This window comes from Chenopodium album, chromosome 12 (genome assembly GCF_948465745.1).
Source record: "Chenopodium album chromosome 12, dcCheAlbu1.1, whole genome shotgun sequence".
Classification (NCBI taxonomy): Eukaryota; Viridiplantae; Streptophyta; class Magnoliopsida; order Caryophyllales; family Amaranthaceae; genus Chenopodium; species Chenopodium album.
Window position 1 is genome coordinate 13,827,382 of NC_137845.1, and position 25,097 is coordinate 13,852,478.

Genomic DNA, 25,097 nt, shown 5'->3' on the forward strand with positions numbered 1-25,097 from the left:
CTTTCCTAAGAAAACAGGAGGCTCAAGTGCACTGGATGCCTGGATGGCAATGTAATCCCATTCTGACCATGGACATGGCAGGTAGACCATGCCAAGTCTTGTGGATTATTACTATTTTTTCCTATGCAACACTTTTGGAATTTTACTATACAATGACAATGTACTGATAACTGGTTGTCAAACTATGAAAGTGTGCAGTTCATGGATTTCCTATACATATTCTACGAAAGAAAGGATTTTAGGCATAAAATTTAAGTTTTGAACAACTTGACAATAAATCAATAATGCAGTGGATCTTAATGTTGTTTAAGTCAAACATTCTTCTGGTTATGACATTTATCCAATAAGACTCGAAATGAGAGGAACCACAAGAGACACAATCACAAAAATTGGGAGGAATCAGAAAAAGGTCAACTTTAAGCATGGCGAAAATGGAAGAAATTGCTCAAAAGATCAAGAGTCACAACACAAGATATGTCTATAACTGTGACATGAGTACTCTTTCAGCTTTGAAGCCTGCTTAGAAAGGACAATGGAGTAGGCTAGGGAAAAAAAAGGTAAATTAAACCAGGCAAGAATACTCATTCAACAGTAAAAAAACACATGAAAAGGTTATAGGTTGACAATCTGCAGTTCTTGGATAGATGCATTCATGAATTTTTTGCTCACCCTCAATATAAGGTGTACTTGTCAGCATAGCACACTTGTGTGATAGTGTCACGGCTGAAACAACTGAAGTGCAACTTGACAGGTCAATTCCCCTTTTTTTTTCCCCTTCTTATTAAGGGCTGGATCTTCCACAGGCTTTTCCTCATTTCTTTGCTCATCTCTATATTGGTTTTGGGAAATTCATAGGATGTATAAGGAGGAGGGTTACGGTAGGCCAGTGACAGCCAGTATAAAACTTCGTCACATCCCATGACATGAGCCAAACAGATATTTTCGTGGGGGCGTTCCCTACTCAGCGACGCGCTGCACTTCCTAGACCCGGGTGTAGTGATAAGTATGCAAGGGTTGCTAGGTCGTCGCCCAGAAGCGACGCGCCACATTGCCCGAGTGTGGTGTCAAATGAGCAAGGGCGTGCCATTGGGGCGTTCCCTACTGAGCGACGCGCTGCACTTCCCAGACCCGGGTGCAGTGATAAGTATGTAAGGGTTGCTAGGTCGTCGCCCAGAAGCGACGCGCCATATTGCCCAATTGTGGTGTCAAATAATCAAGGACTTGGAGTTGGGATCAGGAGGGAGCGTGGGAGAAAAGAATTTAGTTTGCGGATTGGTTCTTGGAATGTGGGGTCTCTTACGGGAAAATCAGCAGAATTGGTAGAAGTAATGAAAAGACGACGCGTGAACATCATGTGCCTCCAAGAGACAAGATGGACAGGAGAAGGAGCTCGAGGCTTGGTTTTGGGGTATAAGGTATGGTATGTTGGGCAAGAAACGAGCCACAGAACAAGGAATGGTGGAGCTAGGAACGGAGTTGGTGTGGTTCTCGATGAGAGGTTGGCAAAAGAGGTGATCGAGGTCTATCGGAAGAACGATAGGTTGATAAGGCTGAAGTTGCTATGTGGCAAGGAGATTGTGAATGTTATCAGTGCTTATGCTCCCCAAGTGGGTTTAGATGCAGAAGAGAAACGACAATTTTGGGAGGACCTAGACGAGGTGGTGCAGGGTGTCCACCACTCAGAGAAGTTATATATTGGAGGGGATCTAAATGGGCACGTTGGGGCGAGCCGAGATGGCTATGAGAGTGTCCATGGAGGCTTTGGGTATGGGCAGAGGGACGCCGGTGGTGAAGCTATTATGGATTTTGCCCAATCATATGATTTAATTTTGGCTAATACTTGGTTTAAGAAGAGGGATTCACACTTGATAACTTTTCGGAATGGAGCAAATGCAACTCAAATAGACTTCCTGCTCACAAGGAGCATAGATAGACAAAGTTGCATAAACTGTAAGGTTATCCCAGGGGAGAGTGTGGTCACCCAACACCGGCTATTGGTAATGACTATTCGCCTGAAAGAGAAGGCGAAGAAAAAAGTTAGACAAGAAGAACCAAGGATAAGATGGTGGACCCTAAGGGATGCAAAAGCTAAGGTTTTTACAGAAAAGGTAATTGAAGAAGCGGATTGGGATGGAGAGGTGGATCCGGACATGACCTGGTTACGAATGAAGAACTGTTTCCTAAGAGTGGCCAAAGAGGTCTTAGGGGAAGTAAGGGGAAGAACTTCGGTACAGAGAGATACTTCGTGGTGGAATGAAGAGGTGAAAGCAGTAATTAAGCAAAAAAGGGAATGCTATCAAGCCTTAGGAAAATGTAGGAGTGATGAAACCTTTGCAGCGTATAAGGAGGCTAAGAGTAAGGCAAAGGCAGCTGTTCGCCAAGCAAAAGAAAAGGCATATCAGGAGGTTTATGAAAAGCTTGATTCCAAGGAGGGAGAAAGGATCATTTATAAGATGGCAAAGAGAAGACAAGAGGCAAGGAAGGATATTGGCATGGTGAAGTGTGTCAAAGATAAGAACCAAATGGTCCTAGTGCAAGAGGAGGGCATCAAGGACAGGTGGAAGGGGTACTTCGATGAATTATTTAATGGAAGTAATGGAGTTGTGATAGGAGATACCTCTATGAGTGATGAAGAAATCAACATGGAGTATGTGCGAAGGATTAGGAGAGTAGAGGTGGAGATTGCACTGAGGAAGATGAAACCTAAGAAGGCGGTTGGCCCTGATGGGGTACCGATAGAGGTGTGGAGGTGTTTGGGTAAGATTGGTATTGATTGGTTAACAAACCTTTTCAACAAGATATGGACGGCTACAAGGATCCCACAAGATTGGAGGAAGAGCACCTTGGTCCCGGTTTATAAAAACAAAGGAGACGCTCAAGATTGTTCTAACTATCGAGGAATTAAGCTTATGAGCCATACTATGAAGTTGTGGGAAAGGGTGATTGAACAAAGGTTGAGGGCATGCACAAGCATTTCAGATAACCAATTTGGTTTTATGCCTGGGAGATCTACTATGGAGGCAATCCATTTGATAAGACAAATGATGGAGTTTTATAGGGTAAAGAAGAAAGATCTTCATATGGTCTTTATTGATTTAGAGAAGGCATATGACAAGGTGCCAAGAGAGATACTTTGGTGGGCAATGTTGAAGAAAGGTATCCCACGAAGGTATGTAGACCTAGTTAAGGATATGTATCGGGATGTGTCAACAAATGTGAGGACATGCGGAGGGTTGACAAAAGATTTCCCTATTACAATCGGATTGCATCAAGGGTCTGCATTAAGCCCTTTTCTTTTTGCAACGGTTCTAGACGAATTAACTAGACCAATTCAAGATGAGGTTCCATGGTGTATGCTGTTCGCAGATGATATCGTTTTGGTGGATGAGACTAAGGATGGGGTTAATGTCAAGTTGGAGCAATGGAGGCAAAGGTTGGAATCTAGAGGGTTTAAGCTAAGTCGGAGTAAGACTGAATATTTGGTATGTCGTTTTGGCACTCAGAGGGGGACAAGCAATGAAGTGGTGAGTTTGGATGGAAAGGATTTGACCATGAGTGAATGTTTTAAGTACCTAGGGTCGATCATCCAGAAGAATGGTGACATTGATCAAGACGTGACCCACAGGATTAAGTCAGGGTGGCTTAAATGGAGAGCGGCCACGGGAGTGCTATGCGACCGCAGCATTCCCTTAAAGTTGAAGGGAAAATTCTACAGGACTGCCATAAGACCAGTGTTGCTCTATGGTACAGAATGTTGGGCTTCTAAGAAAGAGCATATTAAAAAGATGGAGGTTACGGAAATGCGCATGTTAAGGTGGATGTGTGGAAACACTTTAAGAGATAGAATCAGAAATGAGGTTATTCGCAAGAAAGTAGGTGTAGCGGGCATTGTAGATAAATTAAGGGAAAATCGTCTGCGTTGGTTTGGACATGTAAGACGGAGACCCGAGGGTGCACCGGTGCGAAGAGTGGAAGAGTGGGACCATGGAGGGATTAAACGAGGAAGAGGGAGACCAAAGATGACTTGGTTGGAAGGAGTGAGGAAGGATATGAAGTGCATGGATTTACGTGAGGATGAAGTTTTGGATCGTAAGGGATGGAGGAGAAAGATTTATGTTGATGACTACACGGAATAATCAAATTTGGTTCATGTTAGCCGACCCCACTTTTGGGATTAAGGCTTTGATTGATTGATTGATTGATTGATTGATATAAGGCATAAATCGCTAAGCTATTCTAATTTATACAGTCATATTCATAGTACAATATACCAATAACTGTTCATCAATTAACCATCTGCATTAAGCAGTTATCAGATCAGAATTGCCGATTTATCTAAAATTGAGCAATAGTGGTTCTACAAATGAAATTCGCGTATAAGTAGTTTGACTCTGGCAAGTGTACGGAGCTTTTAGCCACTAAACCCCAACAAGCTATATATAAACGCTGCGAGTGATAGAATAGCATTAAATAAGCAATTCAAGGGTATATAACAATATATGCTTTATAAAAAAACACTAAAATTAGCATATTGACCTAACTAGACGATTTACTAGTAGTTCCAAATTTTCTAATTATCAAACAACCCTAATCAATAATTTGAAACCCATTCGGCAACAATCAAGTCAAATTGCAATGTAGGATTTCGGGTAACGAATCGCAGGCAATAATCAATTTGACTAGTAAGATTAGTAAATTGAGGAGTGCAAACAAACTATTGAAAATAGCGATTACGCCAACAAAAGGTTCACCACACAATTAGAGCCGTCTCTGAGCAAGGGCAGGAGTAGCGGCCGCCCTCAGCCCAGGGAAAAGGTCTATATTCATAGTTTCATCCAAACATTTAAGGTTTTGGCAGTACATTAGCAACTAAATTTGATTTGATTAGATTATTCTCACTTAATTAAGAATATGAATAGCAGAATTCTAGAAACGAAATCGCAAGGTATAACGTTTCACAACTTGAGTAATTATAAGCAATAGTTCAATAATCCATTTTACAAGAACCCTAAGTTGAGTATACTGACTATTAAATTAACCAATAACATTAGATTGTAAAATTTATATTCGATGATTAGAAGAAATTAGGTTACCTCAGAAGCTGCTTCAATGGAGAAAAGGAAGCTCACTAGCTTAGAAACCGCTTCAATGGAGAACTTAGAGTACGATGAAATGGAGGAGAGAGATGGTGATGGGTTTTGTAAACGTCAGAAAGCTCTAAAGCTCTGTTTTTACTGACAATTAAAAAAAAAAAAAATTTACTCCACTCCGTCCCTTATTTACATTCCTATTTTTCTCTTATTTACATTCCTATTTTTCTTTTTGGTGTTTTAAAATTACATTTCTACTTTCTTTTTTTAATGAGTGAATTTTTACCTAATATTCCCAAATTATCCCTAAATAGATGTGATGTGGCATTACTTTAATTATTTTTCTGTTTTGCAATTAATAGGTCACAGATTCATCCTTTTAAACATTGTGAATCCATGTACAACACTATAATTAAATATGATTGGTCCTTTTATGTTTCACCAAAAAATGTGATTGGTCGTTTGATCCTTTTTCTTTTCAAAGAATTGATGACATGTGTTTCATTTAATATCATTCTATCTTTGTTTTATTCAAAGACAGCAATAAATGTCTTGTAATTCTCATTGTACTTTCTAATCATGGGTTTTAAGGTTAATCAAAGTTCCTTAATTCCAGTGTAATTTTAGAAATAGGAATGAAAATAAGAAACGGAGGGAGTACTAAACTTATGTTATTATTTTGCTAAGGCCCCGTTCTTTTCACCTTATTTTTGCTGAACTGAAATTATTTTTATTGAAACAAAATTATATTTACTTAACTTAAATTATTTTTACTGAACTTAACTTAATTTTACTGAACTGAAATTATTTTTGTTGAACTGAAATTATTTTTACTGATTTTCTATTGTAATTTTTCTTTAAGAAAACTGAATTTTACTGAACTGAACTTATTTTTACTGAACTGAAATTATTTTTACTGAATTGAAATTAATTTTACTGAACTGAACTTATTTTTACTGAACTGAAATTATTTTTACTGAATATTATTTTTTTAAGGTGAAGAGAATAGGGCCTAAATCAAATAATTTTTCCATTTTTTTTAATGCTAAACTTATGTTATTATTTTGCTAAATCAAAGAAATTTTACAAATTATTTTTTTTTTATTAAGACTAATTTTTTTTACCGTTTATTGAGCTTAATTTTGCTGAAATTAACTTATTTTGGCTAAATTAAACATATTTTATTTAAATTAAATTGAGTTTGAAGTAAGCGGGAGTGCAAGTGACATATTAATCACAAATTCACAAGTGTCATATATGTTACACAAAAATATTTTTTGCACCAAAAAAGTGAAATATTAATCACAAGTGTCATGTATAATGTATATTGCACAATAAAAATAAAAATAAAAAAAATACAAGTGTCATGTATATAATATCAATCGTCATAATTCATTCTCATTTATGTTTTGTGTTTTCTAAATAAGCAATTTTATAGTATTTGTTTGGTTATTGCATAGAGAATAAATTCTTATTGTAATTTCATTATAAAAAATTAACAAAAAGGGTTAGGTAATTAACTTCACGTGATATGTGTGAAAATGATAACTCAAAAGTGCTTAAGAATTTCCAATTTGCATATGTCATTTTAACCAAACAATTACGAACCTAAGCGTTGCCTAGAAATTTGTGTTGCCTATGTCGAAGAAGTGCAACCAAAAATGAAGGTTGTACAATTTTTTTTTTTTTGGTGCCAAGGTGGACCAAGTCCGAGCAAACATAAAAACCTAAATTTGGTTGTACAATGTTTAATGAGTGAGAAAATTGGTAAGATCAAAGTAGTGTACAGAGTTTTTTTTTTTTTTTTTTTCAAAGGTAAGAAAAAAGAAAATATTAGAAACCCCTCCTTACAAGGAGAATTCCTAATGCATGTGTACGTTAGAATAAAGTAACAACCTTTTATGTCATTCATGATATGAAGCAAATTCAATGGCACATCAAAATGATTAAATGAAGACTATGGAGCAATACCGAAGGATCAAAGAAAGTATCATAATGATTTTATATCTATACTAGAATTAAACTCATGCATCAATAAACGATTCTCTTTTTCATTTTATTCACTTTGAGCAACAATCAGTTATCTTTATACATCAAATATAGAGTAGTATATTTGTTTTTATTGCATTAGAAGAATGATTTATAAATAATTATCATTAAACTTTTAAATTTTTGAAACGGTGATGTTTAAACATAATTAAAGTAAAGAAGATATAAAATGAATTAGACTATAAATTACAAACTCATACATTATATTCATTAATCTTTTATACACAGTTTCTCACTTGGGAGTGATTCTGGGATTGATTCTCATCACTCGCTCTTGGCTCTCTAAACACCAAAAAAAAAAAAAAAAAACAAAGGTTTTTCTATATAATAACCCTTTAACTTTCTGTTTTCTACAATGTGCCACCTCTTTTTAAGAAATCCACACTATAACCCCAAAATACATTTAGTTTCTATATGGTAACCTTGCCGTTATCTCGCCGTTAACGAATTCCATTAGTGAGGCCAACTCTCCACTTAATAATATTTTTTTTATTGATTTGCTTGTTGGAAATTGTTTTGTTAAAGGTTTTGAGGGGTATTTTGGCCCTTAAAGTTCCAAATTGAGCTCAAGTTTTGGAAAAATACACATAAACGCCTCTTTGAGTATTATGAAATATCTCGATTAGCGTATTTTCGCATTCATTACGTAAAACGAGACATTTACGTTATTTTTTGCCAAATCTGAGCTCAATTTGGTCCCTAAAGAACCAAAATAGAAACCAAGACCTTTAACGGAACAATTTCCAACATGCAAATCAATAAAAAAAAAATATTATTAAGTGGAGAGTGGGATCCCACTAACGGAATTTGTTAATGGCGGGATAATGATAAGGTTACTGTATAGAAAGTAGAAACTAAATGTATTTTAGGGTTATAGTGTGGATTTCTCAAAAAAGGGCACAATGTAAAAAACTAAAAGTTAAAGGGTTAAAAAAAATTAAAAAAAAAAAAAGGTAGTCTCTCACTTATGTTGCCCCCATGTGCTTACCCACAACAAGATTTTGTAAAAACAAAAAGGCCGCGAGTGCTTTAGAGGGCCCAATTGAAAACTTTAGATCTCAATTCCTTGAAAAAGTAAAGGAGAAATTCTCGGTTTCTAATAACTTGAGTTTTTAAGGGCCCAAATAATAATTGTTGGTATTAAGTTGCATTTAAATGATATCATATTATCATCTTAATATTAACAAAGTATTTAATCTATCTATAATAATAATAATAATAATATTAAAACTTAACGGGATAACATGGTATCGTCACGTGTCATCTTTCCTTTAATAAATTTGGCGTCACATGAGCAATATGTGTCATGACTTATTCATCTACACTAAATACCTTCAATGCAGATTTATTGTGCTTAATAGAATGATTTAAATTAAGTGTTGTAACTTTCTAATTTGAATGTAATGCTCCTTACTTTAGCCAATTTCTCTATGAAATGCTTTATTCGAATGCACGAGCAACATGCTCCTCAAACCTAAGGATGCCTAATCTTTATTGGGATTAAAGTTTGACTTTATCATCCAACATGCTCCTCAAAGGCTCAAACCAAAGTGTGCAAAAGACAAACATGGCTTTCATTTATGGACAAAGATGTGTAGTTTAATTCTTTATGATACAGTATAACATCACATTTTAGTATAACAAATTAACTACACATTATATAACTATTTATTGTAGATATTGAATCAAACACAAGTCCTAAACTCCTAATGTGTCTAAGAACTTTATTACAGTGCTATGCAGAGGTCAAATATGTCATATGATAAAAACAACTGGTTGTATGCTAATCCAATCCTTAATGAAGCCATCTTTATCTCTAAATCTAATAACAATGTGAAGTTTAAATGTACTCACTTCTTTGTTCATTATATATTTCCATCTTTAAGGGCTCTAGCAATTCTTGTAGAAATGCAGTAAGCTGTTGATTCAATAGTAATCATTGGATTAACTCCTAAAGCAGTTGGCAGAACACTTCCATCACATACATACAGTCCCTTGGCTTCCCAAGTTTCTCCATTTTCATCCACTGCCCCTTCCTCCTCGGACGCCCCCATTCTGCAACTGCTCATCTGATGAGCATTCCCATATATTGTCCACTTCTCGGTCCTAGACCTTGCACCCCCTGGTGCAATAACCGAGTCCAGAAACTCCTCCACCTCCTCGTCTTTCACCCCATCACATTTTAACCTCTGCCCATCACTTCTATATGTTCCAACTTCAACAGCTCCTGCTGCTATTAGAATCCTGATGCACTGTTTTAATCCTATCTTCAGATTTTCCTTGTCAAATGCATTTAAGCGATACTTAACTCTGCCTTCTTTTTTAACTTCACCTGTACTCTGATCTCTGACTAATGAGAAAAGTGTAGCTGTTCTTCCATACTTCACCATCCTCTCTTTAAAATCAAGCCCTGAGACCCATGGCACTAAGGCGGAAAATGCTGCAGGACCTAGTGCAGACGCTTCTATGATAGCATGAACGTTAGAAGTTTCAGAAATTACCTTATGCAGTGAAGTAATGATTCCTCCTTCATAGCATTTTCCTTTAAAATCCGGAGTAGATTCAGGAAAGTAACCCCAGGCTAACAGTGTAGGATGCAGGTGGAGGTTTGTGCCAATGTTCGAGTTCTGCAGACCACTACGTATCAATAGAGGGGGTGTTGAGAGAGATCCACAAGCTGAAATCGAGACTTTGGCCTCAATAATAAGCTTCTTTGATACATTATTGCTCAATGAAGTTGCTAGGACTCCAACACATTTCTTTCTTCCTCCATTTTCATCCTGTTTCAATATGAACTTCTCTGCTTTGCATCCTGTCAAAATTATAGCACCTTGATTAACTGCATCTACCAGCCAAGTAGTATCGGTTCCTTTCTTGTCTCCAGTTCTACATCCATAACAGCACGAACCACAATAATGATCCTTAGATGAATTCCTCGGCACTCTCTCAGCTTTCAAGCCTAGACCTTCACACCCTTTTCGAAGAACTTGATTCTGAAATCCTTCTTGTGAACAATCTTCTGTGACTCCTAATCTATTCCACACCTCATTCATGGCTGATTTGTAATCAGGGCTGCCAAAAACAGGTAACTTGTGATTCACTGACCATTCTCTGAGGACATTATCCGGTGTTCTTATGGATGCTGACCAATTCACAGCAGACCCCCCACCAACTGTTGATCCAGCAAAGATTGTCATTTTCCCATCAAGAGTCGTAAGCAATCCTCCTGACATGTATAGTTCATCGAATGATGGTCCCTCCAAAGAGGAGTAATCACCTGGAGCAAAGTAGTTCCCTCTCTCAAGGACTACTACTTTATGGCCTTGACTTGCAAGAATGGCAGCTGCAACTCCTCCTCCGCAACCAGAACCAACTATTACAGCGTCACATTGTATTTTTAAAACTCTCTGGTCGACATCCTCTTCAACTTTTAGGCCTTTGTCTTCAAGATCTTTAACAAGAGTTGAGTCATTCGTCTTCCTACACTCAACTATTCCCTTCTGAAGTGGTCTTCGTTCTTGGGAGTTCACCAGTGGCGGCTCTCTAGAGTCCACCTTGTAACCGATGGCTTCCCATGTTGGATTTTCAGCCTTTTCATCAGCCTACAAAATTACAAGAAAAAGAAAGGCATGGGTTCAGATACGACTTCTAAAACAGCAGAGTATATGTACACAAGGTATTAGAAAGATTAATATAGTTTCATGCCAATAAACACAATCAAACCAGTGATGTATCCAAAACTTAACAAGAGAATCTCTTGAATCCTCAAAAGAAAAATACATTAATGAGAAGTTCATCATTATTTACATTTGTTCATTTTTCTACAAGATGAATATAGTCCGAGGTTCAGATGAATGAGCTGTCAGAGGATGTGATCGGAGCTTACAAGTTGCAAAGATTGCTCTAACAATGTCCTATATTTCGGATACTAATATCATGAGAAAAATACTTCACGCTATCTGCATTTCCAACAATCATCATTATGGTTAGCATACCACATCTAAGAAGTACCAAACCCAAAGATCTGAAGATACTATTTCCTGTTGTTACTTATTGGTTAATCTTTTCATTAGTGAGTAGTAGTGACCTTCAGTTTGTGTAAAATAACAACAAAGTAAAAGGTTGATATAGTGTGACAACTAATTACTTCAAATGGTAGACGATTGGGCATATATAAGTATATAGCTCGGGTTTAAGTTGGCTGTAAGGTAAAATTTGATGATTGCTAAAGACAGCCCAATGATGCAGATGATATTCCATCCCAGTTTCTTAAAGTCTCGGATACCACCCTCCAAAACTTTAACCACCCAAGCAAGTTGACAGAATTGCGTAGCATTGAATCAATCATCCAAAACTAATCAGAATATATCAAGGTATGCAAAGACAATTGAAAAGGACAATCAACCAAGAGTATGAGGAAAGTGGTGAAACTGTCAGTCTGTTGTTTTTATCTCTTCAGAGCACAAAATAACAGAAGGTCCTTCCTTTATCATTCCAAACCTTCATCTTATCTTCCCAAACCCATACCCCATTGTTAATTTGTAACGATTATCAATCTTATACACAAGCGTAATATTAACTATAGATTCATGTATTTGGTATAACAATCCTTCTTTTAGAAATATGATGCTAATGATCTATAAGTATATTAGAGGTGTCTAAACTTATAATCAACAAAATTAAAAAGACGAAATACTGTTGTTTTACACTCTTTCTCAACAAAGTTCACAATATTTTTCACTTGCATTGCTTGTTTCATCATCTTAAAAATTCAGCAAAGAGACATAATGTTAGGTAAAATGTTTCCATTTTACAATTGATTAATAAATGTATACTCTTTTATTGAACCACCCAATAACAGTAGCATAAAACCATTGATTTTCAAAACGTAATGCCACATACAAAGAGTACTAATTTTTATGACAGTAGTCATATTGGTTCATTACTTAAAATAGTTATTACACTTCACTTAAATTTATTTGTGCCAAATCGTTTTCGTTTGATTTATAAAGAAGCATAAAAGCTTCATAGAAAAAAAAATACTACGTATACAAGTTATAAAGAATAAGAAAGCATAAATTAATCTCAATTTAACATATAGACATGTTCAAACCCACATCTTTCGTACAAAATTAAGACTTTACTTGTTCAAAATCTAGTTGTTTATTGTGTTGAGTAGACTTGCGTACTAAGTTATAATTAAACTAACAATTTCCCCTCTTTCAGAAAACATAATATGCCTACTATCAAGGGGTAATAAACTAAAAACTATCAAATCAAATCAATATTTACTAACTACTTTAGGTCTTTAGGCTTTTCTTTCGGGCTACCATTTGTTTAATTATTCTCTAGACTAATGGTATGATGGTTATAGTTGGTTTTGCTAATTTAGCTCGTCACCTAACTACTACTCTATATGTCTCTAATAATAGGCACATATCAGCCCATCTTGTGTACCACTTATAAATAAACAACGTAACTCCTATAACACTGCCAGTAAAACTGACAAAGTAATGGTTATAACATTGACCAAGTAACCCTATAACACCGATCAAGTAACCCCTATTACACTAACAAAGTACGTACTCCTGTAATAGTTGGCCACATAACGTGGCTAGTCACATATAAGAATTTATGTTCATATATATGTTTCTATCGTCCTCCCATCATGTATTGAGTACTATGTGGTAACATATGAGAAATCGATCATACGAAGTACGAAGTAATTTGTAACACATTACAACAATACTCATACTATATTAGGAAAAAAACTAGTTACATAGTGGCATACGTCCAAAAACAACAGCTGTAGATGTAATTATCTGCTCTAGAATATCTGTAGCAATTTCACTCTTTCATTGTTTATACATTAACTAATTTAACTCTGATCGATCACATTTATCACTAATAATGCATTAAAAAAACTACTCCTTAATAGTTATTGTGTACAATGATATATTGTTGAATTAGTTTTAATGTCTATATTACAACTTTCGATATATATTTATGGTCAAACTTATGCGCACCAACATATGTATTAATCACACTGTTATTTCGAAACAGGGGATTGATTAATTTCAAAGGTATGACATTAGGAGTTAGAATTAGGAGCATTACCCGGGAGAAGAAGACGAAGCAACAAGCAACTTTGAGGAAAAGAAATACAACTTTTAAGGAAGTCCAATAACTTTCTTTAGACCAAGTTTGTAGCAATTTTTCTCTTTTCTCCAAACTCATTTCAGTTAATTTGTGAATAAAAGGCCATTTCCATTCCAAACAAAGCCTCCCACAAATCAAAAGTGTTCCTAATCTTGTTGATAGCAGTTTCATCACCAATTTCATTAGAAGTACTGCTTCTTTTACTCCTCTTTTGGCTATCAACTCAGCCACCTGCAAAATTTGATTTACATGAATTCATCATTATAACCTCTTTGACATACTATTCACTTATCTAAAGAGTATAGACACTATTGCAAATTCACATTCCTTTATGATCTTTTTTGTTCTTCCCACTTCGAGGTATCAGAGAATACTTGTTCGAATAAATATTACTTCTTCCGTCCCCAAACTTCGACCCTTTTGGGTTGATTTCACGGTTATTAAGAAACTTAAATAAAAAGAAATAAAAATATATTGCAAAGATAAATTTACATGAAATTTATAAAAAAGTAGAGAGATAAAGTATTAAAAATACATGAAAAAACAAAAATTTATATGGGGAATCTAATTTTGCACAAATATTGTTGTAAATTGATGGGTATTTTAATATAAATAAGTCGATTATTTTGGAACTAAAATTAGGCTAAAAGGGTCAAAATTTTGGAGACGGAGGGAGTAATAGAAAATTTATATACTACGTATAGTTGTATAATCTAAACCAATAAATTAAAAGTTTGTGGCTTTTAAGTTATCATCAAAGGTCAATGTTTTCTAAAAGTTGATGATTAAAGTGTAAAATAATAAACAAGATTCAATCTATGTCAAATTAAAATTCAAACTTTGGTACTAAGGTGTTCCAATTTCAATATGACCATATAAAATTGGTCTTTATATTCCACTACACGGTGGTTAGTAGGGCGGGGCGAGCACCGGAGTAACACTACGTCGCAGTAACATAATTTATGTCAAGGTTGGACCCCGGGGATAAAGCCTAACGGCAAAAAACTGAATGTACATATTGTACATTAAATTTCTTAAACCAACTGGCTACTAGCTAGCATGAAAGAGACATGGACGTATAAATTCTTCAAATAAATTGTTCAACCATTATTATTTACTTTGTACTTGTATATTTTTGCTGAAATTAAGATGGGAGGGTCCAAAGAAAAATTATACGGGTTAATCATTGCTAAAAAAACTAATTTGAAACCACTAAATTAATATTATGCCGACAAAATTATACAAAGTACTATTTATTTTCGCTATTTTTATTTTTGTTAGAGGGTTACACTAACACGACAATTGTTCTACTATAGATTTTCTATTATTTCTCAATGCGATATATAATACTCTCTCCGTTTCATAATGTTAATCCCATATACTATTTTGGGCGTTTTAAAAAGATCTATCCATATTGAATATATTTCATTTATAACTTGATTTTTTTTAGAATTATTTGATTGTGGATTGATAACATGACTCTAAGTAAGGAAATTTTTACCTTAAATTATGCAATTATAACTTTTGCTTTCCTAATGAAAAATCAAAAAAATTAAATAAGATAAACTAATTATGAAATTTGTTATACTTTAATGTTAGATTCCAAATATATTATGAAATCTGTTGTACTCCCTCCGTTTCATAATGTTAGTCTCATATGAAACGGAGAGAGTAATTATGAAATCAAAAGTCATCCACCAAGATAACGAAAGAAGTGGACACTTTTGTGATCGTCAAAGCGAAAATCTTTAATGTTCCAATAGAAAAATTGGTGGTCAATAGTCAATACACTTAATACTTTCGCAAGCAGCATCACAAACCTACGATTAAACTAAAATATCTAAATAGTACTTCCTCCGTCTCTTAATTATAAACCTATATTTAATATTTACTTCTCTCTGTTATGTTAGGAATAAATACTAGAAATAGTCATTTAATAAAGGGGCGGAGATAGTACATAATCATCAGAAAAATCCCGGAAATATCATGCTCCCTCTTTTATAATCCCTCAATATTTGACCATTACTCTGTAATTTCTTAACTTATACCCCATATATATTATTAATAAAAAAAAATAACAATTTGGATAATTGCAAAGTACATATCAAAACAAATTCACATGACAAGCAATGAACTATACAAGTATAAGTGAGAAGAACAGTATGAAACGGAGGCAGATATATTACCTCATCTGAAACACCAGGCTGAGAGGCAGAGGCAGTAAAAAAGGTAAAAACTGCTTCTTCAGAATTAACAGACCGAATTTCATCAGTAACAGCAGTAGGTGGGAGTGAAGGGATAAGAGCTTCAAGCAAAGCAGCCAATGTTTGGATTTCAGATGCTGTGAATCCATGCTTAAACCCACCACCACCACTGCTGCTGTTGTCGTTGTTGTCGCCGCCTCGCTTCCTCCCTCCTTTCAACAAAGGATGACAATCCATGGCATCAATGGTGGGTGCTCAGATTTGATAATTAACAAATACGAGTAATTATCAGCAACAGATTTGACAATTATTAGTAACAGGGTTTGAATGCAGAAACTGTAGGAAGGTTTGACTAGTTATGATTTTGTGTGTCTTTTTGGTGTGGGAGTTTGTTTAATTGGTTGGTTTTCCCTCGTTTAAATAGAAAAAAGTTTGTTCCTAAAAAAAAAAATAGAAAAAGTTTGGAGATTTGAAGGTGACGTGGCCGTTTAATAGCAGAAATCATATTCCAACTGTATATTCATTGCACTGTACGAGTACAATTTAAAGGCCTATTTGTAACTTGTAAATGAATAATTAAAAACCTGACTTTTATTTAAAGTAGTTTTTTTAAAAAAATTTAATTTTGAGGAGTATATATAGTTTGTACTGTATTGCAGAGTAACAGAAATAGTTGGTTGAAATTAATTAGCATTTGGCCAAAAAAAAAAAAAAAAAAAAAAAAAAACAGTATATTTTAGTTTTTGAGTTGTGATGGAATTTGGAGTTTTTGGATAATATTTTGTAATTAAGAGATAATAAATAAAATAGAGTTTCAAAATAATGAAATAATTGACTATGGAGTAATTATATTGCTCGCGGAGTTTATAAGATAACACCACATCAACAATGTTACTGACTTACTGTAATAGGCGTAACTACTTTCCAAAATTCTTAACAAGTATAGTGTCAAGCAGTTGGGATTGAATCTCAGCAACGAAGGGCAGGAAAAAATGGCGCACCTTTTCAAATTTTAAGATGACTTTTTAATTTCTTTTACGGGCAACAAGGGTAACTCACTTACTCTCCAAAATCTAGAAAGATGACTTAAGATCTACATCAAATACTCCAGAATTTGTTAGGCTAACCATAATATCAATGAAAACTTCCCAGGGAAGGTAATACTATCTTTTTTATGCTGTATGTACAAGCTCTTATCAATCTGCGTGTGGATCATATGCATCGGTGTGTGCAGTTATGACGCAATACAAGTATGCCATATGAGATTGACTTACTTGACAGAGCACGAGTTGCATTTGCAAGCAGGAACACATAGCAAGGGAGCGAGGGTGTAGCCATATAGCTGCTTTTCTAAGCATGAAGAACCTCAATGCAACATCAGCAATTGAAAAGTGCATGAGCAACCTCAATCAAGAGCCACCATCTCAAAAGATAAATAATTCTACTCGTCTTAAAAATTCTCATAAAGCTAGAGTTATATTACATAATGCAGTACTTTTACAATGCAGATTCAACTATTCAAGGAACTCAGTTTATAAAAAAAGTAACAATTGGTAAAGATTCGGAATTTGGACCCAAAGATGTTCATGAAAACATAACAATTGTAAAAGATAAGAGTGATTATTGATTTAACAAATGCAGTGGCTTTCAATTTCCATAATTTCACTTGTTTCACACAGATTTTTTCTGAATCCCTGTTATTATAATATGTTCATACATGTCAATGACTTCAAAAGTAAAAACGTCATCAAGTATCTTCTTTTCAAGCAAGGCAGAAAGTTAACAGCTACTATAGATGGAAGTTCAAACAGAAGCACCAGTAGTTATCAGTCTTATCATACTATGTCGAAGAAGAACAGACATCAGCCACAAGGTAATGCAGCTGTTTTCGCACGTGCAGAATCTGCAACAAACCAAAAGCGCACAAAATTGTTGAGGCTGCCTTAGAGGATCTTGGAGAAGGAACATACTAAATATCAGGGTCCATAAACAACACTAACAGTAATAACTGAAATATATCAAGTTAAAAGGCTTCTACACTTTCCTCAAAAAAAAAAAAAAAAAGGCTTCTACACTGTTTAAGGAGATAAGAGGAAAATGACTTTTACAGCACAAATTGCCAAAATGTCCTAAAACAAAATCTTTGTCATTTCTTATCATACATCAGTAACTAAAGTGAACCTTAAACAAACAAGACATTGACATAAATTTTCAAATAGGGGTAGGGAGAGGGGAGGAAGAAGATGGATCAGTGGAGACATAATATTTATTTCAGGTGCAGATTTATATTTGTTTTTGTTTTCCATTTGGCAATGATAGTTGTACCCTTCTACTTAGTGGAGAATCTAATTTTATGCAAACAGCCTGTTCCTGCTTTCTTTAGCCATTTGGCTTTTTATCTGTAAAACCATAAACTTCAATTATATTACATACTTTCTTCATCTTCCTTCAGAACCTACAACAGAACACTACAGAAGATATGTTTTTTCGACATAGCATTACATATTTACATGTGTTTGTGTCATGATAATGCTCCTCCTTAATACTCCCTGTAATAAATACCATGTAAACAAGCTTAAATATCCAACTCACAATTTCATTAATTTTACTTCTAGAAGTTAAATCTTATGGGTTTTCCAAGTTCCTCAAGCCCTGTACCAACTCTATATTCTCTTTTTGCATCAATAAGTCTACAGTCTACACAAGTTCCAGCAACTTCGAAGTTAAAAGAAAACACAAAATACATTAATCTAGTAACATTAACTAACCTCATGTTGGAGTAAGTCCGGGAGATTGTTGGTGAGCACTATACTACAAAATTCTTCTCGCAGCTTTGGATTTTTAAGATGATACCATGTATCAGGAGGCAGGGTCAAAATTAAAATGGTTAGAGCATCAACCACTGATGGATGGTGCCTATTATAACAACCAGAATGTCTTTGACTGTACGGGACCAGCACTTCCACTCCACATTCAGAATTTTCCACAATCACTTTGCCAGAAATTACAGTGGTAGACTCAACAATGTCACAGTCTGAGGAACTCAATTCTGTTGTTCTACAGCAAATTGCATTGCAAGAGCCAACCTTGCCACGGAAAACCTTAGCATCGTGACAGCACACTTCAGAAGCAACTTTATCTATAGAATTATGACCATCCAAATTTGCATTGCACGTGAAATCTGCTCCAGATGAAAGCCATACTATGATGTGTTTAAAAAGTTCTGTTTCCTGTAGTTGTTTCAACACCTCTTCCTGAAACCAATAAAAATCATAGAGGAAAATTGATAGACAGTGAAAGAGAGTGAAAAAGGGCAAAGGTTTAAAAAAAGTTCTACCTTGATGCTCAACCTTCCCCGTTCCTCTTCACTAATAAAATTACTCTCATCCTCTTTTCTTCGAACTTCAGCAACCCAATGTATGATATAACTCAGATATGAAGGAGATGATGTAAATATAACTGATAGTATATCTTTAATGCTATTGATTTCTTCAGAAGTTACAAGCTGTGGGACCTCTTTAGTCAAGTACATAGCTGTAGTGTCCCAGCCATCATGACAACAACTCTGCCAAAAATCTAGATGTTTAGCGCCTCCAATGCTATGATAGACCAGCAGAACACCAATTTATGATAATTTGCCAAAAGACAACATATTTCCGCTCAAATTAATCATTTTTTACACAAAATAATAACATTCTGTTGTGATGGAAACAATGAATTAGGCCATATTCGGTTCTCCTTTTTTCCACTTGTTTCAAGAAATATAAGCTAGAGTTAGAGAAAAATAAGTTCAGTTAAGTACAGGAACAATAAGGACTGCCCAATTTCAACTTAAAACTATAGTAAGTTCAAATAAATGAAAAACAGGTGAAATAAATGCACCCTTAAAGCTCATGTTGAAACAATTACATGAAATTTTCACAAAGTTCATTTATTATATTGTACATATGCAAAGAAAGTATTATAAGTTTCATGAAACAAAAATAGGATATAAAGGATGAAAAAAAAAAAAACAAAACAAAAAACAAAATACCAGAGTATACAGAATTGATGATGCTCTCTCAGGCCTTGATAGAAGCATGAACCTGACAACAGTGTAAGCTAGATTTTAAAAAATGCCAAAGTAATCAATCAAAATTTCAACAATGGTGACATAACTAAATATGAACTAGAGATCCTCTTCCTTTACTAGGTACTCGTTTCCTTTCCATTCATTTCGTTTTTTGGCTTGTGTTGAGGGGCCAATGAGGATATTGAGAAGGGTAAAGTGTGAGGATAGAGGAAGGTACCAGCACATAGAGGTGAATTACCTAAATATAGGAAATGGGGAATAAATCCCCGAGACTGTTGAAACTATATACTTTGATTCAATCTCCCCTACTCCTCATAGGTATCTACCCCACACCAATATATGATTATATGTTTTTCCATTAAGACTAACATCATACATGCAATCAGAACAAGCAGGTTATACAGCAAATAAATGGTTGATATTCATTAGCAGGATTAAAGACTATAGGTTTGACAATATGACTGCTCAATCTTGCTATTGAACGAACAGAAGCAAGCTGAAAACTAAGTACCTCTTCCAAGAAGACTGCATATGAGAAGCAATGTAATTTCATGGCTTACTATGAATTAATTGTTTAATAAAGAACTAGCATCTCAAAACAAAGTATCAGACCTACAGCCAACTCGTTGTTTGGATGAACATTGGATTTGTGAAGCCTTTAGTGACATTCAATCAGAAAAAGATGGCTTCTTAAAGAGAAAGCCCACTGATATAGAGATTCAGTGAAGAATTTCAAACAACATTGCCCCCTCATATCAGCAAGCAACTAATAATATAACATATGTGTTCACACTTCACATACCCCCTATAAAATCCAGTAGCTTCATCAACTGTGTTCATAGCATCCCATAAAAGTGTGAGGGGAACCCAATGAGGAGGGTACTTGAATCGAGCAACATCTAAAATAAGAACCATATCCTTTCCAGCATGGTAACCACCAATTGGAGAAAAATGACCACTTCCTGTCTGCCAAACAAAATTAAGAAATGCCATTCTTTACCAAGTTCAGCATGACATCACAAGTAAACTATACAAAAATGGCCAAACATGTGATAGTGAATTTTCTCCTCAAAATTCAAACCTCGACAGGAAGTGATCTGCTCTCTTACAATCCCAATAACCCAAACAATTTGAATAACCTTCCATTTTGGTGTACTAGAGTCTAGAGAGTGTAAACAATAGTGATTTATACACAAGGTCAGATGTACACTTGATGTACATTAGATTCCCTTTCTCATCATTCTATTTATACATCAAAATACTATTATCTGGCAGGGAAGCATATACTATTTCAAGTTGACATTCAAAACAGCACAGGTTCAGAAATAATTACTTCATTTAACTAATTTAGTACTGCTTAGGGAATCTAATAATAAACATTTTAATTTTATTACAGAATAATCACTTTTGGTTCATGTAGCCAACCCCACTTATGGGATTAAGGTTTTGATTGATTGATTGATTTTTTTTCAGCTATCTCAAAGAGGGTCCAAATGCAGCCTTTTTCTTCAATTGTTAGATAAAACTGGAGAATATTAATTAGTAAGATATTCAGCACAGAGTATGAACATTAATAATAATACTTTTAGGATAAAGCCCAGAATTTTGACGATTTTATACAAGAGGGTGCTTATGATTATGCTGCAGTATTCTATGGGAAATGACAATAAACAATAAAAGAGACTTGCAGTTTATGATAGGACAGTTAATTCGGAAAAGCTACGCTGCTACTATAGTTTATTGAACTTATTATATCTTACAAGATTGTATCTAACAACCAAATTTGACAAATAAGCTGTAATGAACCCTGTACAAGGAGCAACAACAGGAGACAAAATTAATTAAAGAAGCACTAGGGAGTGTGGCGACATAGGACTGAATTCTGATCTCTTGAGCAGTAGAGGACAAACAATATTAATGTTAGGTTATTTTGTAGTTTTGCTTGGTTATATTAGGGTAGTAGTATAGCAGTAGAAGGCATGAGATTTGTATTGAGAAATATGAGAAAGAATGGTGACTTCAAGTTACTAGGAGAGTGATAACCTAAAGTTATCAAGGAGAGTAATAGCCTAAAGCTATTAACCTATCACCTTTGTATCAAATTCTGCCATTGTCTGTTAAAATTCCAAGCTTTCATCTTATTATCCATATAATATACAAATCAGATTACCAGTCTATTACATAAGCATTAATCATTAGCTACATGTGTTTCAAGGCTTTAATACCTGCTTCAGAATTGTTCTGTGGTAAGAGACGATCATGTGAAAATTTCCAGAAGAAGAACTAGAAATCACATAGCTCCGGAAGTTGTCTATTGCACTATCATTTGTGTGGAATGCTTCTACTTCTGCTCCATTACAATGAGCCAGGCATGCAACTTTGCTAAAAGTGATACCGTTAGCCTTAATTTTCTCCACAGGCTCACAACAATCTAACATAGAATCATCAAACCATCTCCATGGACCTAAGAACATATAACCCATCTGTGAAGTAATTTAATTATATTAAAAATAAATAAAATAAAAATAAAATTTGAGAAGTTCACATCAAGAAAAAGAAAAAAAAAAACTGAAAGATGATTCATGAAAAGCAGCATCTATCTTCTTAGAAACTTATGTTGGTTATCAGATACTGAGAATCTGAGATACAACAGGATCATTAGCAAAGCAACATAATGTAGTATAGTCTCTGACATAGCAGATGTATTATATCATGTTTTTAAAAAGTGTACAGGTTGTCGATTATTTGCTTTTTGGGAATTAATGCAAAAACTCCTTATGAAAGAACAATGTTAGAAAGAACTAGTGAACATTGATCATCTCAGAATGCCCTTAGCGCCACAAGTGGCCAATAATTACGTCAAGAGTCAAACAAGCCTTTAATTGGAAAGGGGAAAAAAAAAATTCAAATTCAGTGCAGTGAGTGTAGCTGAAAAGTTGAACGGATCGGATTTAGAACATTCTCTAAGCCCTCAAATTCTACTCCAAATCAGTTTTAAAATGTAAAGTTCACCTTTCCACTTCCTCCTAGGGTCAATTGCAAGGGCATTTAAAACCATAGCAAGGGTAGCCAGCCCACAATATGCAGGTTCTGATTGAGTCTGGTAATATGACACCAACTTAAAAAAGCCTTCCATATTTCTTTCCAGGAGAGCTTCTGAAAAGAGAATCTGCAATTTTGAATAACTCAATAAAGACAAAAATGAGAGGGGAAAAAAAAAAAGACAAAACTTAACTTATACAGGTATATGAGGAATTTCATGTAGAGAATAAAGATAGCCAACATTCTACAATTGCACAAGTTCTTACCAATCAATGCAGTGAAAGTACTACTACTGACATGAATGATAGCATCGATGATATACATCACAAACTCAAACACCGCCCACAGTGAGAGCTGAGAGGCTATGAGCTATTTCCCAGGACAATCTTCAGCACAATGAAGGTTAATGGATAGCAAATATATGATTAATATCTAATTTTACCCTTAAATGATCAACCAGTAAGGAGTTTGTACGTTGTATGAATTTTATACATATTGTACATTTGCGAAGAATATGGGGGCAAGTTTGCTAAGTTTACAATAATTTATTCTAGAGCTTTGCAAGCTTTATAATTAAATTTGTACTGATGAAACTATAAGACATGCTTTAATGAAATTTAGCTTACATGTTCAGCTCTAAACTCTACACAGGAAACAAGGAGAGATCCTCTCAATTCAGCAATTGCACAAAATGAAGGCGTAGGAAACAAGCAATCAAGCATTAAAAATGATATGCAGTCTCTAGTCCACTTACTTCCCAATTTCACCTATCTCCCGGATTCTCCCCACTCTCTTTCTGCTTAATAGCTGACATAATCAAGCAAATATCTTACAACATATTAGTTTTTGTAACATCATATAAGACCTTCAAAGTCAACATCATAGCGATTTGGAGAGCTTATTCTCACCTATGGGTTTTTCCATTTACTCCATACAATTCTATTTTGTGCAGAAAAATATCATGTCCACTCTCTTTTATAATTGCTCCATTTATTTTACAAGTCAATTTGTATATAGATGTCTACGCCCAAATCGAATAGTTCAAAGGACCACGAGCGGTAACAATATGAACATAATAGGTTCATTTTAGTTCAAAGACCCTCAACAACTTGTTATTATTTAAACCCTAGCCAAATTTAGCATGTAACCTTTGAAGACCTAGGGCCTGTTCTGATTTACTGAACTGAACTGATTGGAGCTAAACTGAACAATAGAGCTGAACTGAAATGTTTATGAGTGAAGGAAATTCAGAACTGAACTGATTGGAGCTAAACTGAACTGAACTGAAATTAAGCTGAAGAGAACAGGCCCCTAGATCCATCTAACTAATTAACTATAAATCTATAATTATAAACTAGTTTTCATTCTCCCATTAAATAGTTATGATATACAAAGTTATACCACAATTAGGAAACTATCCTAAAGATTATTAGAAAGACTATTCACAAAATTAATCTACATCGATGACAACTAGCTTAATTGCTTAAAAGTCTTAGGGTTATATCCAAAACCTGAGATCAAATCTCCGGACATTGAACAAATTATGTTTTCTTTCGATTCTTCATGCATAATCACAATTGACCCAAAATTTCATAAATGATGGAGAAACTAGTTGTGATAAAAGTGAACATTTACAAAATTTCAGGTCATTCAATCAAAGCAAATTCCACAAATAATGATAAAAATAAACGAGAAATTGTATAGAAGGAGAGAGAATTTAACCTTGCCTTCTGAAGAAGCAAATTCAATGGCAGGTGAAGGAAGCGATCTTCTGTAATATCCAGCCACTGCCGCCATTAATTATCAATTTTTAATCGGCAATTGCAGTCCTTACTATTGGTTTTAACTGATTGAATTAGAAATTTGAAATTTGAAACAATTTTGAATTTAGGGTTTTTAAAATTGGGGGATTTGATCAGCTTTTGAATGGAAGCTTGTTCAATGTTCAATTTTAAAATGGCGGGTAAATGTTGACTTTTTTTTTTTTTTTTTTTTTTTTTTTGTGTGTGACTGATTTTTTAAAGAAATCTACCAAGTTAGTCAACTAGGGGTGATCAAATCAACTCATAAGACAATGGCCTTGTTTGGCAATTGGCTGTTGGCTGTTGGCTGCTGGCTGTTTAACTTGGCTTGTTTGACTGACTGTTAGTATTGGCTGTTTGTAGTGGCTGTTTGACTATTTATTGTATGTAAATATGTTTGGTAAAATTAGCTTTTAGATATTGGCTGTAACTATGCAAAACAACCTTAAAGGGCATTATTATGTATTCTTATACATTTATTATCAGTATTATTAATTATTAATTACTAATACAAAATATTAACTACTAATTTATAATTACTTATTATTAATTATAAACTACTAGTTATTAAGTACTAATTACTAATTATTAAGCACTTAATATTAATTACATATTACTAACAATTGTTAATTACTAGTTATTAATAATTAAGTACTAATAATTACTAATTACGGAGTAC

General features: G+C 34.5%; 3 protein-coding genes across 3 annotated transcripts; all 3 read right to left on the reverse strand.

Annotated features, from left to right (window-relative positions):
* Positions 1 to 8,711: 8,711 nt before the first annotated feature.
* On the reverse strand, positions 8,712 to 15,993 carry LOC145572066 (long-chain-alcohol oxidase FAO2-like). The gene is made up of 3 exons (XM_081631084.1): positions 15,485 to 15,993; positions 13,257 to 13,529; positions 8,712 to 10,741 (listed from the first exon to the last, which is right to left on the reverse strand). The coding sequence occupies exons 1-3, from the start codon at positions 15,737 to 15,739 to the stop codon at positions 9,005 to 9,007; spliced, it is 2,265 nt and encodes a 754-aa protein (XP_081487210.1). The 5' UTR covers positions 15,740 to 15,993; the 3' UTR covers positions 8,712 to 9,004.
* Positions 15,994 to 17,173: 1,180 nt separating this feature from the next.
* Positions 17,174 to 22,866, reverse strand: LOC145572067 (glutathione gamma-glutamylcysteinyltransferase 1-like). The gene is made up of 5 exons (XM_081631086.1): positions 21,800 to 22,866; positions 19,536 to 19,587; positions 18,840 to 19,067; positions 18,271 to 18,756; positions 17,174 to 17,405 (listed from the first exon to the last, which is right to left on the reverse strand). Exons 2-5 carry the CDS (start codon positions 19,581 to 19,583, stop codon positions 17,343 to 17,345), a joined length of 825 nt encoding a protein of 274 aa, XP_081487212.1. The 5' UTR covers positions 19,584 to 19,587; positions 21,800 to 22,866; the 3' UTR covers positions 17,174 to 17,342.
* LOC145570923 (glutathione gamma-glutamylcysteinyltransferase 3-like) lies at positions 20,265 to 24,413 on the reverse strand. The gene is made up of 7 exons (XM_081630042.1): positions 24,339 to 24,413; positions 22,587 to 22,743; positions 22,207 to 22,262; positions 21,800 to 22,057; positions 21,665 to 21,688; positions 20,377 to 20,540; positions 20,265 to 20,280 (listed from the first exon to the last, which is right to left on the reverse strand). The coding sequence occupies exons 1-7, from the start codon at positions 24,411 to 24,413 to the stop codon at positions 20,265 to 20,267; spliced, it is 750 nt and encodes a 249-aa protein (XP_081486168.1).
* Between the last annotated feature and the right edge of the window lie 684 nt (positions 24,414 to 25,097).